Below are 16054 nucleotides of genomic sequence, written 5' to 3'. Positions count from 1 at the left end.
TCAACCCCTCCAACCTTCTAACCAATCAGCGCGAACCCTTATACCTCCTTCTCAATGTAAACTGTTGTACACGTACGCTTTATCTTCAGAACGTGTTGTGAGTTATTGTGAAGAAGAAGGGTGTCTGTGGCGATGCCCGAAGAAATCATCGGGCAAGTTGGATGTGCGCTTAGGGGCGCGTAGCTGTGAGCTTGCATCCGGGAGATAGTGGGTTCGTGCACCACTGTCGGCAGCCCTGAAGACGGAAACCACAGAAAACCATCTTCAGGGCTGCCAACAGTGGGATTTGAACCCACTATCTCCCGGATGCAAGCTCACAGCTTCGTGCCCCTAACCGCACGGCCAACTCGCCCGGTGATGTGGGAATCGAACCCACCTCTACTCAGTTGACCTCCCAAGGCTTAGTGGACCCCGTTCCAGCCCTCGTGCCACTTTTCAAATTTCGTGGCAGAGCCGGGAATCGAACCCGGGCTTACGTTGGTGGCGGTTAATCGCGCTAACTACTATACCAAAGAAGCGGACTACAATTGAATTTCATTTTTTTAAATCTTTAGTAACTTTCACCAGCGCTATGTGTAGGCTCTAGTGAACTCTATTACGCTTCCGCTATGCCTTCGCGAAACATACAGTAGGTTGAAGATCGAATGTGGTGCAGCTAGGACGATGTCACAGAGGCTAGACATACAAGATGGCATGGCTTGAACGATGTCACAGCGTGTTTAACAAGGCTACAAAGACTATCTTTACAAGACCAGGCCAGTGGAAAGACCGTTGGTCTGGATTGGTGAGGTCCAGTTAGTTGGTACCCGTTGTGCTGGAGGGGGGGGGGGGGCAAGCAGAGATAATCTGGGGTGCGTAAGCTCTAGCATTCCATCTAGAGTTTTGCTAAATTGTGACAAAAAGTAAGTTTATGGGCGCATGCCACGACAATTTTAAATCACGCAGTTTTCTAATTTTTAACGAGGGTGACAGCCTTGTGGGCACGCATGATGCAGTATCAGTTGCAGGCAACAGAAAATAGTCTTCATGACACCAGACCCGGCTGATCAAAGCCGGTGAATAGCAACATATAAAATGTTCAAAAATCTGAGATTTATAGTGCCTCCGTTTTAATTCTTCTATATAAGTAAGAATACTGCTAGAGGCAGCTTGGTGAGTTTCTGGCAAGCATATAGGAAGGTTCTCTCCTCTACGCTACTCAGGTATCGTTTCGCGTCATTTTCATGATTTTTTTCACCCGGCGAACTCTACAGGAAACTGCCAGATTATAACTGAACATTTTTGAGGACATATTTCCATGTAAATTACGAATGCGTACTTCTAGAAACATCACCTCTAATAGTCTTTCTATTTTTTTAATGAAACGAATGCATGTTTATACTGTCCGACTTGTTGTCTGAATGGTCAGCGTACTGGCCTTCGGTTCACAGGGTCCCGGGTTCGATTCCCGGTAGGGTAGGGGATTATAACCTTAATTGGTTAATTCCAATGGCTCGGGGGCTGGGTGTGTGTGACGTTTTCCGCATTAGAAATCATCCTAAGTAAGGCCCTCATCTTCACAGACATGCAAGTCGCCTAATAGGCCGTCTACGAGAAAAAGACCTGCACCAGGCCTCTCCGGAGGCCATACGCCATTATTCTGTTTATACTAAGCATTATTGCCAACTTGCCCAACTGTAGGAATATAAGAACATTTTAATTTAAGTAAATTTTATTATTTTTCAGATCGAATGTGAAAAAATACCATATAGATCAACACAAAAATATTGCGATGCATTTAACACGGGTACAGGAAGCGTTGTCATCGCAGCTTTTCTACCAGTCCACTGTGAACAGCGACCAACAACAATTTTCTATAGACCTGTGCACTGCAATGATGGGAGCTAATCCCCCCTCCCCCTGCATAAACTAGAGCATCTTCAAACTTCAACAAGCTGCCGGGAGCAATCACCGAGTAGAAACGAGTGGCTTTCCCCCGGTGGAGTCATTCAGGGTTGTGGAATAAGTTAGGAGAAATTTTGACCGAACCTCTGGAAAGGTAGCCGCTGTCAGCAAAAAGTTCCATAAGAGTCCTGCAGCAGAATCCAGGATGGAAAACGACGGTAAAGGTAGCCAAGGTACTATGAGGTGAGGTAGATGAAGTGGCTTCATTGAAGTTTTATCCAATCACTTCCTGTGATGTTGAGAGATTTCTCTCAGTACAAAACATTCTGCCCGACAGGAGAAGAAGATTGTTACCGGAAAACATTGAAATGTTGCTTGTTGTAAATTCCTTTTAGAGTAATTGAGCGTGTTATTGATTTATAAGTATTTTTATGCCTATTTTTGCCTATTTTACACGTTAGTGCCTATTTACATGCCTATTTTGGCTAATTTAAGAGCCTATATGCCTGCCTATTTTAACTGTTTTTAGTACCTATAATTCTCGTCTCTATTTATAAATTAGTAAGTTATTACATTTTCTTTCCTGCATCTTTGGTGTATTTACAAATGCACCCTGTTATGGAACGTGTGCTGTAAAATTATTGCTATTTCTTTCACAACCGAAATACAGCATGTTGTAGCGCTCCTCCGTAAACAAGTGAATAGGCATCCCATACATCACGGGTGCATGCAGGACATTTCTAAGTAGAAAGTACGGCGCTGGTATAAAGTTTGTTTAAAATGTAATCTACTAAAATACATTTTAAAGCTACACTACTTTAAACCATTGAAGATCTTACCAAGCCTATATTTACAATTTCCATACAGTTTTTCTCATAAACTTGAACTGAACTTGCAATTAATGGTTGGTCAAACAAGCAAAATGGGGGCCTTTCGTCCTTTCCTATTTTATTTTTTAGATAGAAGTTACATACCGATATCTCATTAACTCTTTCTTTCAATGAAATGTTCCTTCTGTGCAAATCATAAATATGTATACTTTCATATAACCATCTTAACTTCAATGTTCTTTTAACTGCTATACCTTCATCAATAACATGCAGTCTATTCTCCATGCCTCTCTCATGAAACAAATCAGAAGCATTAAGTTTAGACACATGGTATTATAAATTCCTCTCTCTTCCACAGGCTTGGAAGTGTCAACATCAATATCATATTCCGGACCCAGCTATACGCACATATGGACCGAGAATCTAAATTGCTGTGATAAGAAAGTAATGTTACGTGCCAGTCATGTCTCGCCCTGTTAGATTCTTCCTGGAAGGGACCAGCCAGTCAACAGGAACCTCTCAGCCTATGTGCATGGCTGGCCTCACAATGTATTGTTCTCTTCGTCTGGTTTTACCCTGCACCTTCTGGAAAACATAAAATGTGAATGTTCCGTCTCTAGCCGGCTCCTGAATATTGTAGTAACCCATCATCGAGATATAAATACAAGGCCACCGCACACGAGGAGTGATTATAGTGTGGATGCTTCACCAGTCAGTATTGGAATACAGTAGTCGAGCTGTCGCGACAGTAGTGTTGGCTGCCGCCAGTGTCCTGCCGGTTTCAGAGTATCTAAGCGGAGTACGGTGTGTGTACTCCCTTAGAGTACTGACTGGAGTGTTGTACATGTACAGACGTGAAGTCAGCGATTGAGCTTAACGGCAGAAGAGCTGGTTGCTCTCTGTGCCCCGTCGTGCACTCAGGAGAGTAGCCTACTACCTTCGAGTACTGTGTGTGTACTACCGTGGACTAAGGACTGCCCTGGGGTCAGTGTATGGAGCAGCTGCCGTGAATGTAATTGGAAGAATGTTAATGGTCGTAGTTGTGAGAAGTATTGTCTTGCTGTTTAGTTTTCAATATTACTTAATGCACTGTATTTTACTGTGTAAATTACTGGGCTTTCTCTGGAGTCGAACCAAGAGACAGTCATCGTGCGTAGAGGGGGTCAGCAGACGTTTATTCAAACCTCTGCGTGTAGCTGCGTGTGTGTGTGTGAAGGAGTGGTGCGTGCGAGCGAAGTGAAAGTGAATAAGGATTATAGCCTCGTTCAGGTAAAGACTGCCCAGGTGGAGTCCTGCTGTGAAACAATTGGAAACAGGCAGCAGTTAATAAGTGCGTTCATTCATGGTTGCATATAATTGTGTGTGTGTGTGTGTGTGTGTGTGTGTGTGTGTGTGTGTGTGTGTGTGTGTGTGTGTGCATTCATTGAGCGATCCTGAAATAAATTAGAGCGATAAGACAAATAGTGTTTTATTCGTAACAGTATTAAATGTCTGCAATGAACAGATGTGAGAAAAACAGAGTTAAGAAATAACTGCTACGGGCTTTACGTCGCACCGACACAGATAGGTCTTATGGCGACGATGGGATAGGAAAGGCCTAGGAGTTGGAAGGAAGCGGCCGTGGCCTTAATTAAGGTACAGCCCCAGAATTTGCCTGGTGTGAAAATGGGAAACCACGGAAAACCATTTTCAGGGCTGCCGATAGTGGGATTCGAACCTACTATCTCCCAGATGCAAGCTCACAGCCGCGCGCCTCTACACGCACGGCCATCTCGCCCGGTAAGAAATAACTGAGTAAAAGTAATCGAATTATTCGTAACGAAAACTGTTCTAGTAATTCTTACATTTTACCTAATGTGATCATAACTCATAATTTATTTCTTGAAGTAAAAATGGCATCGTTACATTCTGGGGTGAATCACCTAAAACTTGCACCACAAATATTTCTGAAATGGCAGGTGCTACTAATGTGCTGTTTTCAGCAATGGCGGCGCGTCGATAAAACGTCTGGGGGTGTATTGCTTTGGAAAATAACGTGTTCAGGTGTATTGTAACTTGATGTTTACATGGATATAAAATAGTGATATTGCTTGATTAGCAATACGACTTACCGAGCTCGATAGCTGTAGTCGCTTAATTGCGGCCAGTATCCAGTATTCGGGAGATCGTGGGTTCGAACCCCACTGTCGGCAGCCCTGCAGATGGTTTTCCGTGGTTTCCCATTTTCACACCAGGCAAATGCTGGGGCTGTACCTTAATTAAGGCCACGGCCGCTTCCATCCACTTCCTAGGCCTTTCCCATCCCATCGTCGCCATAAGACCTATCTGTGTCGGTGCGACGTAAAGCAAATAACAAAAGCAATGCGACTTTACTTTTAAGGCACACGGCTGCAGCTCGAAGAAGCTACCAAAACAGTGAGTATTGAAAGAGAGATAGAGAGGGAATATGTGGTGCAGTTACTTTAAGCTAATCCAGTCTCCTCTGATTTTGAAGAATTTGCTTGCGTAGGAATAATTGCTTCAAAATCGTATTACTAGGTAATTAAAATTTTCATTAATAACATAAACTTAGGCTACGTACGCCTATTGGTGCTATATAAACCACAGTTACCAAAATATTTTGGTCCCTTCAAAACCTACCATATACGGTAAATTTTAACTGCACTCTGACAGTGCTTCGGCTAATATCGGGGATGCTCGGTGTAAATCGTGTGTATCACTGGTCACCTCACCAGCGATAACCGAGCTATTTCTTCCCTGCTCCTTGTACACCCTCACTTGCCCACCCACCGTACGTCCCACAGCCCCGCGTCCTCAGTCCTCAAACTGAACCTCTTCGCTGGTTCTGGAGCGCAACAGAGTGCTGATATCAAAATTATCGCTACGTGCGCGAATATGCAGAGCTAATTTAAAGGAATAGGTTCTTGATAAAGCATTTTACTAAGACATCTATTTCTAGGGGTTCACTAAACCACTGAACATATAGAACGCGCCGCACCTGATACATAGGCTCATAATTGTAGTCCATACACAGATTTAATAATTATTCGAATGTTAATTATTTTAGAAAGTCATTTTTCAAATAGAACAGTGCCTATTGACATTAACAGGATTAAACTAAAGTAAATTAAAATGTTAATGGTGGTTTATTCAGGGTTCTAGTACAAGTAGTTTATCGTAGTTTGAACATTGTAAATACCGACAGTTGTCTTGCTTCATTCAACTACTTAGTCACGAGGCTATGATGTTCTTATGTTTGTTTCCTTTACAGTCCACTAATTGCATTGCGACTTCCTTGTCAGTGACTTTGTGGTAGTTCAGGAAGTAGTACGTGGTGGAAAATGGTATTTACCAACGTTGAAAGACCCGACATGTTAATAGTGTATGAAGAATTGAGGATGAATGCTGTTCGTTCTTGTGCTCGGTACGTAGAACGATATCTATCCCAACGGACGCCTCCCATCTCGATAATTATTTCTGAACCTCTTCAACCAATTACGTGAAACTGGAAGTGTAACACCTAGTAAACGCAACAGAAACAAACGAGGGACTGGAGAAGAGGATGAAATTAATGTTCTAGCTGCTGTTGCTGTAGATCCGTTCGTTAGCTAGTTCCCGTGCAATCACACGAGGAAGTGGTATGAGTCAGGCAAGTGTACTTCGTGTTTTCCACCGTCGTAAGTTTCATCCGTATCATGTCTCTCTCTCTCTCTCCATCAAGAGTTGCATGGAAACGGTTTTGAGAATCATGTTAACTTTTTTACATGGGCATTAAGACAGGATACACCTAAAATATTATACATCTTTAGTGATGAAGCAGCATTCACAGTGCATGGCCAAGTAATGCTCCGAAACATGTGTACTGTTGGTCTGTAAACAATCCCCACTGGTTTCGTTAGGTGGAGGCGTCTATCGAGTTTAAATGTTTGGTGTGGAATAGTAAACATTAGCTAATAGATCCTAGAATACTGGATTCTCAAAAGTATCTCAACCTCCTAAACAAACCAACCAACTTGCACAGATGTTAGAAGACGTTCCACTGCAGACTAGGAGGAACATGCGGTATCAGCATGATGGCTGTACAGCGCAAAATGCACGACGTACTACAGCTTGTCTTCACCGACTGTTTCCAAATAGTTGGACAGGACGTAGGGAACCTGTACCTTGGCTGGCCCATTCACCAGATTTGACCTCTTGAGACTTGACTCTGGGGAAAGCTAAAAGACACTATTTACAAGGACGTACCGACCACACGAGATGATATGAAACGACGCATTACAACTGCCTGCGCTGGCATTTGTACCAAATGCTAGAGCACGTGCAGAAATCTTTATATGGAAGACTGGAAGCTTGTATTGAAACTGGTGGTCGTCGTTTTGAACACTATCTTTGAAGGCCAATTCTCTTTCTTCTTCAGAATCCAAATAATTTGTTTATTCACTTTTTCGTAAGTTAGTGCTGATAAATAGAGCAGACTACCATTGGTATTTACAATTTTCATACTACGATAGCTCATATACTACTTGTACTAGAAACCTGAAAAACCATTGACATTCTAATTTAATCTACTTTTATTTTGTTCATGTCAGTAGGCATTGCTAAAATTTCTAAAATAAATACACATTCTAATAATTATTAATAATTATGAGCCCTTAGTTATATCAGTAACACCTTACATTTCAGAAATATTTGGGGTGCAAGTTTTCGGTGATTCACCCTGTACATCGTGTCGAGAATTTGGCAACATTGAAGCTCCACCATTCACAAGGCGTCACTACAAGGGCATAAACCATAAATCCAACGAACCGGAGGAACGATACGATACCCATTTCGATATGATATTTTGCATAGATATTCAAGTCACAAAAATATCGGTACTCCAATAATATCGAAAATAAATATTGGTACCAATGGGACTGTTCGATATTGGCAACATTGTGCAGGCTATTTGAAACCAGGATATATCGAAAGAACGGTAACGAATAATCAACGAACAATAAAACCTTAAAATCTCCATTGTTATATAGAGATACATTATGTAAAGAATAGGAACAATAGAATACTAATACACAACAAATGTTCGAAAAAACTGGTAGAACGTACCCGTTGCTGAGGGGCCGATAGTTAGCGATGGCACTGACTTCCATTTCTACCAATGTTCACAACTTTGTTAATTAGTTTCCAAAGGCCTCTTTGCACTCTGTATTAGTGAGCAATTAGTGAGCAATTTACCTGAGGCAAGAACCGAACTCGATAGCTGCAGTCTATGAAATGCGGCCAGGATCCAGTATTCGTGGTATAGAGGGTTCGAATCCCACTGTCGGCAGACATGAAGATGGTTTTCCGAGGTTTCCTATTTGTACACCAGGAAAATGCTGGGGCTGTACCTTAATTGAGGCCACGACCGCTTCCTTACCACTGCTAGCCCTTTCCTGTCCCATCATCGCCATAAGACCCACCTGTGTCGGTCGACGTGAAGCAAATTTTAAAAAGTAAGAACTCAACCAAACTGGGCTCGGAGAGCGGTTGCTCTAGAACAGTCCTGTTCAGCGCGGCGTTCGCAGTATAATATTTTTAGCGCCCTCCAAATCCAGATTTAATACTATCAACTTTAATCATAGCTAAAAGTTTAGGATTATTGTTGAACGTACAAGCAATCGTCAATTTTTTCCCTGGCATCCTAATAATTGTGATACTCCTCTTTCTCTTCTTAGTTTTAGCTGTACTCATTCCTCAGACCACACCGTCTGATATTTCAGAATATTCTCTCACGTGTCACGTGCTTTAGAAGTGAACTACAGTACAGCGCGTACTGCGACAAATCTATACATTTTAATCCTTGCTTCCTGTTGAGTGTCAGGCGTTGTAGAGAAAGGCTGAGGGATAATGTGAATATGTTGAAGGTATTTACTATTTACAGCACCTACCAGGAAATGATCGCAATGTGAATAGTTTTTTTTTTCAATCCTTCTTCCTCAACATTATTACAAAGTATAAGTTGTGGAACAGATAGTTTCACGGAGTCCTCAGTTCAATGCGGATAGTATCGTGACAAGAAGCAGTGTGCTACCTATAAGTGTTTAAAAATATTCAATCAATATATTAGTCTTAATGTATATATATTATTATTCTTTACTTCACAACTTTGTAGTTGGTTAAACAGCTCGCATTTTGACACCTGACATATAAGGAATAGAAATCATAATTTACATAAATTTACAATATACGTCTTCATTATTCTCTTCGCTATAGACATTGCAGTGTTTTCTATTTATTGAGCATTCAGGAATGTTTTTGCGATGTTTCACGTCTTCAGAATTGCAGCCTTTTGTGCCACGTTGTGAGTGTAGATGGGGAACTGTAGTATCTTTAATTTTCCTGGAAATGATTTTGGTGTAAGATCAGTGGGACAAAGGAGAAAAGGAAGAATTGTCACTTTGTCTTGTTTCCAGGTCTTTGTTACTTCTATAGCCAGAGGGGGATATTTGTCGGTCTTCTCCCTGTGTTTCTGTTTCCTATTGTGGTCATTCGGAATAGCAATATCAATGAAATATGAGTAATGGTTATTTTCGTTTGTTAATCTTATGTTTGCTCTATTGTGTGGAATTGATTTAGGCTATCTGTTTGTATCGTGCAATCCCAGTAGATTTTAATATTTTCATTTCCCAGTACAATTTGTGGGGAGTATTTGTAGTAAGGCACCCTGTTGTGGATCAAAGATCGAGTCAGGGCAATGTTTTGGTGTATAATTTTGGCTACATCATTACGTCTGCTAGTGTACGATGTTGGCGCTAGGAATCTGCAGTTGCTGATGATATGCTCAATGGTTTCTGGGCCGTTGTTGCATTTCCTGCATTCGTCATTCTCTTAGTAGTGGGATCTGTAAGGATTTATTTCGACATCTCTTTGTTGAGATCACTCTATCTTGGATCACCTGGTTGAATTCCTCAGTCTGGAAATAACTCTGTCCTACCTTCCATGAAATTCTGCACTAACCCATCCATCTTCTCCTTGCGCAGGATATTCGTGTCTTTTATATTTATATTCATGTCAATTCAAAGGAGTGTAGTTTAGATTTGCTTCAACTACAGCTCTATGTAGAAGGCTGTCTGTCATCTGTCCGACAATTAAAGTATTTCCTCAGATTTATTACTTATTGGTTGTGTAGATCTATTATATCAGGAATTCTTCTGCCCCCTTCTCTTCTCGATATTTTAACCCTCTCTATGCATGAATTAGAAGGGATCATTCTGTGCTTAGTAACCATTTTCCTTATTGTGCGATTGACGTTTTCTAGATCTGTTTAAGATCAGTTTAGAATACCAAATTACTATCATTATTATTATTATTATAATGATGAATGCCTTAAATCTTCAAATCTTGTTCAATGATCTAATAAAACTCGCCAATTGTTTAGATATTACTTACATTACTTTTAAGTGAAATATGGATTGAAAGTTTACTGTATAGAGGAGGTATCGCGCATTTCACACCATTAATGATGTACTGATATCTACCTAATGAAATGCTTCGGCCTTTTCACTAGTTTTTACATACTCTCTACTGAATCTACGCAACAAATTCGTTTCTACAGTGCCCAATCTTGATAAATCGAGAATATAACACAAGTTTCTTACTTGACATTGACCATCTGTTTTATTTCATCAAGCACACTTCCTGCGAATGAGATGACTTCCTTGTTTCCATCCATGCTCTCTGAGACCAGAGTTATGCTTCCCTGTAAGGAAAATATTATTTCGTGTTGGAGTGATTCACATTTTAATGCACAGACAATCAAAATTATATTACACAAGTGAAATTCAACATTTGAAAGAGTATTTAAAATAAAAGCTATTTATTATGTCACATGACAACATTGTTATCGTACCATGTACATCCAGAAAAGAGAGCCAATGGTTTACAACAGCCATCAAAGTGATGGTTATAGTGGTATACACTGAGTGGGCAAAAGTCATAGGAAAGGGTGTCTCATTAGCAAATGTGCCGTGTATGACCCCTGTGCATTGCGGCTAGCTGCGGCGTAGCTGAGCAGTCTGTCACAGACACTAGTGTCGTGAAGATGGCAACACGTAGAGAGTTAACCGACTTTGAACGTGGGGTGATCATCGGCGCACGGTTCATGGGTCATAGCTTTGCAGATATTTCACGCGAATTCGGGTTTCCGAGGTCAACAGTGTCGAAGGTGGATCTTCAGTATCGCAGAGAGAACGTTACTACCCACGTAAATCACATGTGTTTAACGACTAGACATCACGTCGCCTCCGCAGACCATACTGGGTGCTCGACCGGCTACTGTGAGTCAGATCACCACCCAGTTGATTGTAAGGACTGTAAGGAGGCAACTGCACCGCATAGACTTCACCAGCCGACGACCAACTCGTGTCCTTTTGCTGACACCTCAACACGGAGCTCAACAATGTGCATGGGCTCAGGAACATCGGCAGTGGACCATGGAACAGTAGCGGCGTGTGGTATGGTCCGATGAATACCGGTTCCAGTTGTATCGAGCTGATGAACACGTGAGAGTGTGACGTATGCCCCATGAAGCTATGGATCCCGCGTGTCAACAAGGTTGTGTCCAGGCGGGAGGTGGCTCAGTTCTGGTCTGGGCGGCGTTCTCAAGGTCGCAGTTAGGCCCATTTTCCGGCTGCATGGAGCGCTGATAGGTGTACGTTATGTAGACATTATTTCAGACAATCTGCATCCTTTCTGTTCCTAGAGTACCCTGATGCAGATGTCATGCTCGACAGCGCAATGCGCCATGCCACCACTCCAGTGAAGTTACGACCATGGATTGGCCCTCCAGATCCTCCGATCTTAATACAATCGAGCATTTATGGGATGCTGTCGAAGCTGGTGTACGCTCCATAACCTTGCACCAACTAAACAAGACCAATTGCGAGTAGCAGTGCAAAACGCGTGGGTCCAGATCCCTCCAGAACGATTCCCACACTTTTCAGAATCGATGCCCCGCCATATTGCTGCCGTTTTGAGGGCTCGCTGAGGAGCAACTCGTCATTAAAATCACATTCAGTGTCTTCCCATGACATTTGGCCACTCAGTGTACTTGGGGTATACAAATTAAATAGGAAAAAATGGTGTCAAATATCCTTACGGAAAAATCAAATATCTTACTAGCATTTGTACCTGTTCTTCGTACATGTTTCCTTCATTAATACGTGCGTATTTACATGTCTGTATTCAAACGTTAAAACTTATATTTTGTACGAATGCACGAGCCAATAGCGTGAAGTAGAATAATGATCAGCAAAGTCGATACAGAATTAGGACGGTTAGAGAGTTAACTATACGGTGCATTTCCAGGTCCGAAGTTGTGCGAAATTCACCGTGCTTCTCGGTTACATATTGATGTTTCTCTGACTACTGGAGAGGTGCTGTGACTGAAGACTCATCTCTATCATTTATCCCGTTAACCCACCTTGAAGTGAAATACACCAAGAGTTCCACGCGAGTAGTGAGTATTTGGCAGTTCAGCCGCATCCTATAGGATCAGGATCCGGGATCACTCGGGTAAGTTAAGCTAAGCTAATCTCACACCTCGGCTAAGTTAACCTCACGCTAACCCTAAACGGCTGCCCTTCTTTACAACAGGCTGCGCTTCTCGGCACACGTCCGAGCGATCTTAAGGCTTTAGAGCTGAATTAAGCTAACCTCACACTGGGGTTTAAACTCACAAGGGACTAACCTCACACTCTGGCTGAGTAGGGGCTTAATCCCACGCTAGGTAAGGGCTTAACTTCACTCTCTGACGAGCTTAACCTCATGCTGACAACGCGTAACCTAACCAAATGTAACCCAGTCTAACCCAACCCAACTTAACATGAGGTAAGAGTTCGGAGTTTACTTCACCGGCTGCTTTTTACACCCGGCTGCCTTTCTCGATAGGGATTAACCTCACTAATGCTGAGGCGGAAGCTGTGGCTGAGACTAACGCCGACCTAACTAGCTGCTCGAAAAGTACGTAACATTAGTGCGGAGTTAACCTCATCGGCTCTTTTTTACGCCAGGCTGCCCTTTTTTACACCAGGTTGCCCTTCTCTATACTGTTTTTAAAGTTTTGAAGTATAAATGAAGTTTAGAGGGAAAAAATAGGTTGGGGTGAACCTTTAACTTACACAGTTAATAACTCCTAAAATCGATGGTCCTAGAAAACTGAATTTTAGCTTAAAACTCATAAACAATTATCCGATAACAGGTGATAATGGTCAACTCACCTCCGACTGTTTCTTTCCAGCGTTTTCGGTAAAAACAACTTCCGACGTTATAACAGTGTTGGAGAATACTTTTAATGACTTTTAGAGTAAAAATTATTTAGGGGGAGAAACAGCTCTTCACTTTAAAATTTAGAAACTCCTAAACCGATAACCTAACCCCATGACACTACAGCCCTGAAGGTCCTTGGCCTACCAACCGGCCACTGTCCAGCCCTAAGGCCTGCAGATTACGAGGTGTCGTGTGGTCAGCACGACGAATCCTCTCGGCCGTTATTCTTGGTTTTGTAGACCGGGGCCTCTATCTCACCGTCGGATAACTCCTCAATTCTAACCACGTAGGCAGAGTGGACCTCGGACGAACCCTGAAATCCGGGTAAAAGTCCCTGGCCTGGCCGGAATCGAACCCGGGGCCTCCGGGTAAGAGGCAGAAACGCTACCCCTACACCACAGGGCCGGCTTTCCTAAACCGATAGTCCTAGAAAAATTAATCAAACGTTGTCCTCTATCTGGTAAAATGAAATAGCGTATGGCTTTTAGTGCCGGTAGTGTCCGAGGATATGTTCGGCCCAGCCCCCGTGCCGGCTGAATTAACCAATGATGGTTAAAATTCCCGAACTTGCCGGGAATCGAACTCGAGACCCCTGTGACTAAAGGCTCACCATTTAGCCATGGAGCCGGACTCTATCTGGTGATATAGATCAACTCACCCCCGCAGGTTTCTTTCCAAAGTTTTGGAATAAAAGTTATTTTTGAAGTTAAAAACGTATCTGAGGTTACTTTAAATGACTTTGAGAGTAAATATTAGGTAGGAGGTGAAAACAATCCTTAATTTTAAAATTTAATAAGTCCTAAACTGATTGTCGTAGAAAATTGATTTTTAATAATAATAATAATAATAATAATAATAATAATAATGTTATTTGCTTTACATCCCACTAACTACTTTTTAAGGTCTTCGGAGACGCCGAGGTGCCGGAATTTAGTCCCGCAGGAGTTCTTTTACATGCCAGTAAATCTACCGACACGGGGCTGTCGTATTTGAGCACCTTCAAATACCATCGGACTGAGCCAGGATCGAACCTGCCAAGTTGGGGTTAGAAGGCCAGCGCCTTAACCGTCTGAGCCACTCAGCCCGGCAAAAATTGATTTTTAACTTAAAATGAATCAATAACTATTTTCTAACTAGTGATATAGACCAATTCACTCTCGAATGTTTATTTCTAAAATTTTGGAGCAAAAAATGACTTTAAAAGTGTTGGAGCATACTTTAAACGATGTTTAGAGTAAAAAATAGGTTGGGATGAAAATAACCCTTAACTTTAAAATTTAATATTTCCTAAACGGTTAGATGTGGAAGAATGATTTTTAGCTTAAAATTTATCAAAAATTATCTTCTGACCCGTTATATAGATCAACTTACCCCTGACTGAAGTTTCGACGGTAAAAATGAAAAACGCACATACAACTGCATTGAAAATGGATAAAACAATTCTTTGATGAGTAAAAATTAATACGATGCTGACATTAGTAATGTTTATTAACTATCACTTGCTTCTCACCCGATGAATTTTAACAATCATTGGCGAATTTCCTTGGCACGGGGGCTGGGTGTATGTGTTGTCTTCATCCTCATCACGACGTCGCCTACGGGAGTCAATTCAAAAGATCTGCACTTGGCGAGCCGAACCCGTCCTGTGATTTCCCGGCACTAAAAGCCATACGCCATTTCATTTCTCACCCGATCCACTAAGGATTACCTGCTTTTAGCCTGAGGATTACTTGCTTCCGACTTGGGGCTCACCTGCTCAAACTATTAATTGAAGATGGATAAAACCATTTTTAGATAAGTAAAAATTAATACAGTACAGACAATTACAATGCTCATTATCAGCTACTCTTCACCCGGTCTACTGAGGATTACATGTTTCTGACCTGAAGATCACCTGCATAACTTCATCGCTCGGCTACGTGTGCGACAGGAGCTTTGACGATTTTACACCCCGGCTAAGAGTAGGGCTTTACACTTTGGCTGACAGTAGGGGCTGCTATGAGTAGGGGGCGTAACTCTGGCTGAGAGTGAGAATTTACACCGTGGTTAAGAGGAGGGGCTTAACCTGACTAGCTACTCTTCCTTACACTAGGTTCCCTTTCTCCACAAAAGTTTGGGTAACCAACCTTATGAGCTGAGTTAGAGTGTAGGCTTAACTTTACGCTGACCTAACAGGCACAAGTTTGGATGACTTCAGAGCTTAGATAGAGTTTAACCTTAACCTCACGCTGGCACAAGTCTGGGTAAACTTAGAACTAAGCTAGAGTGTAAGTTTAACCTCACGCTGAGTGACTGCTCTTGGCATTAGTCTGGGTAACCTTATGGTTTTAGAGCTGAGTGTAAAATTAATCTAACTGGCTGCTTTTTCAGCTCGTGTGTGTATGGGATTAATTTACCAGCTGCTCTTACTTTGTTCGAGCCACTAACCCCAGGCTCAATCTTAGTTCAGTTCGAAAAAGACAAGCTTGTGTTTTGGGCGCTTAAAATAATTAAATTCTGGAATAGCTTACTTAGAGTTGCAGAGTAGAATTTGCTACGCTACTTTAGGTGAAGATGACACTCAAAACTTGTAGAGATGGTGAGGTAAATTAGAGATTACGTAGGCATGCTCGCTACCTCTCTAGACTACCTCGTACATGGTTCGAACGTTATGCATGATGTAACGATTTGAGCTAAGGATGTGAACAAAGCCTAAGACTAGACGTGTCTTACAATAATGACTAGAAAAAAGGCTAAATAAGTAGAATTTTCAAAAGTGCAATTAAATGTGTATTTGTATAATTACTACAATCGTTAAGGCTATAGGATACATCTTATTTCGATGGTTAGCATGCTAATGATCCCCTTACGAAGTAATTATTGTTTTACAAATGAATGGATCTAATGAGGATGACTTGCTTGAGGATTACCTACTTTTGACCTTTAGAGTAACAGACTAGAGTTTGCTAGTGGATATGTTCGCTGGCTGTCTAGATTATGTCGTACAAGGTTTGAACAATGTAACTGCTACGCGAGCCTAGGAAGTGAACAAAGCA

General features: G+C 41.8%; 1 protein-coding gene across 1 annotated transcript in view; it reads right to left on the bottom strand.

The window, feature by feature from the left end:
* The window catches only part of LOC136875585 (glutamate receptor), a 213125-nt gene that overhangs the window by 41178 nt on the left and 155893 nt on the right, over positions 1 to 16054 (bottom strand). The window contains exon 5 of the mRNA XM_067149129.2: positions 10352 to 10452. Within this exon, the coding sequence (XP_067005230.2) occupies positions 10352 to 10452 (101 nt within the window). The remainder of the gene's footprint in view (positions 1 to 10351; positions 10453 to 16054) is intronic.

This window comes from Anabrus simplex, chromosome 6 (genome assembly GCF_040414725.1).
Source record: "Anabrus simplex isolate iqAnaSimp1 chromosome 6, ASM4041472v1, whole genome shotgun sequence".
Classification (NCBI taxonomy): Eukaryota; Metazoa; Arthropoda; class Insecta; order Orthoptera; family Tettigoniidae; genus Anabrus; species Anabrus simplex.
Note: the sequence above shows the minus strand (reverse complement) of the source record. Positions and strands in the feature narration are given on the sequence as shown.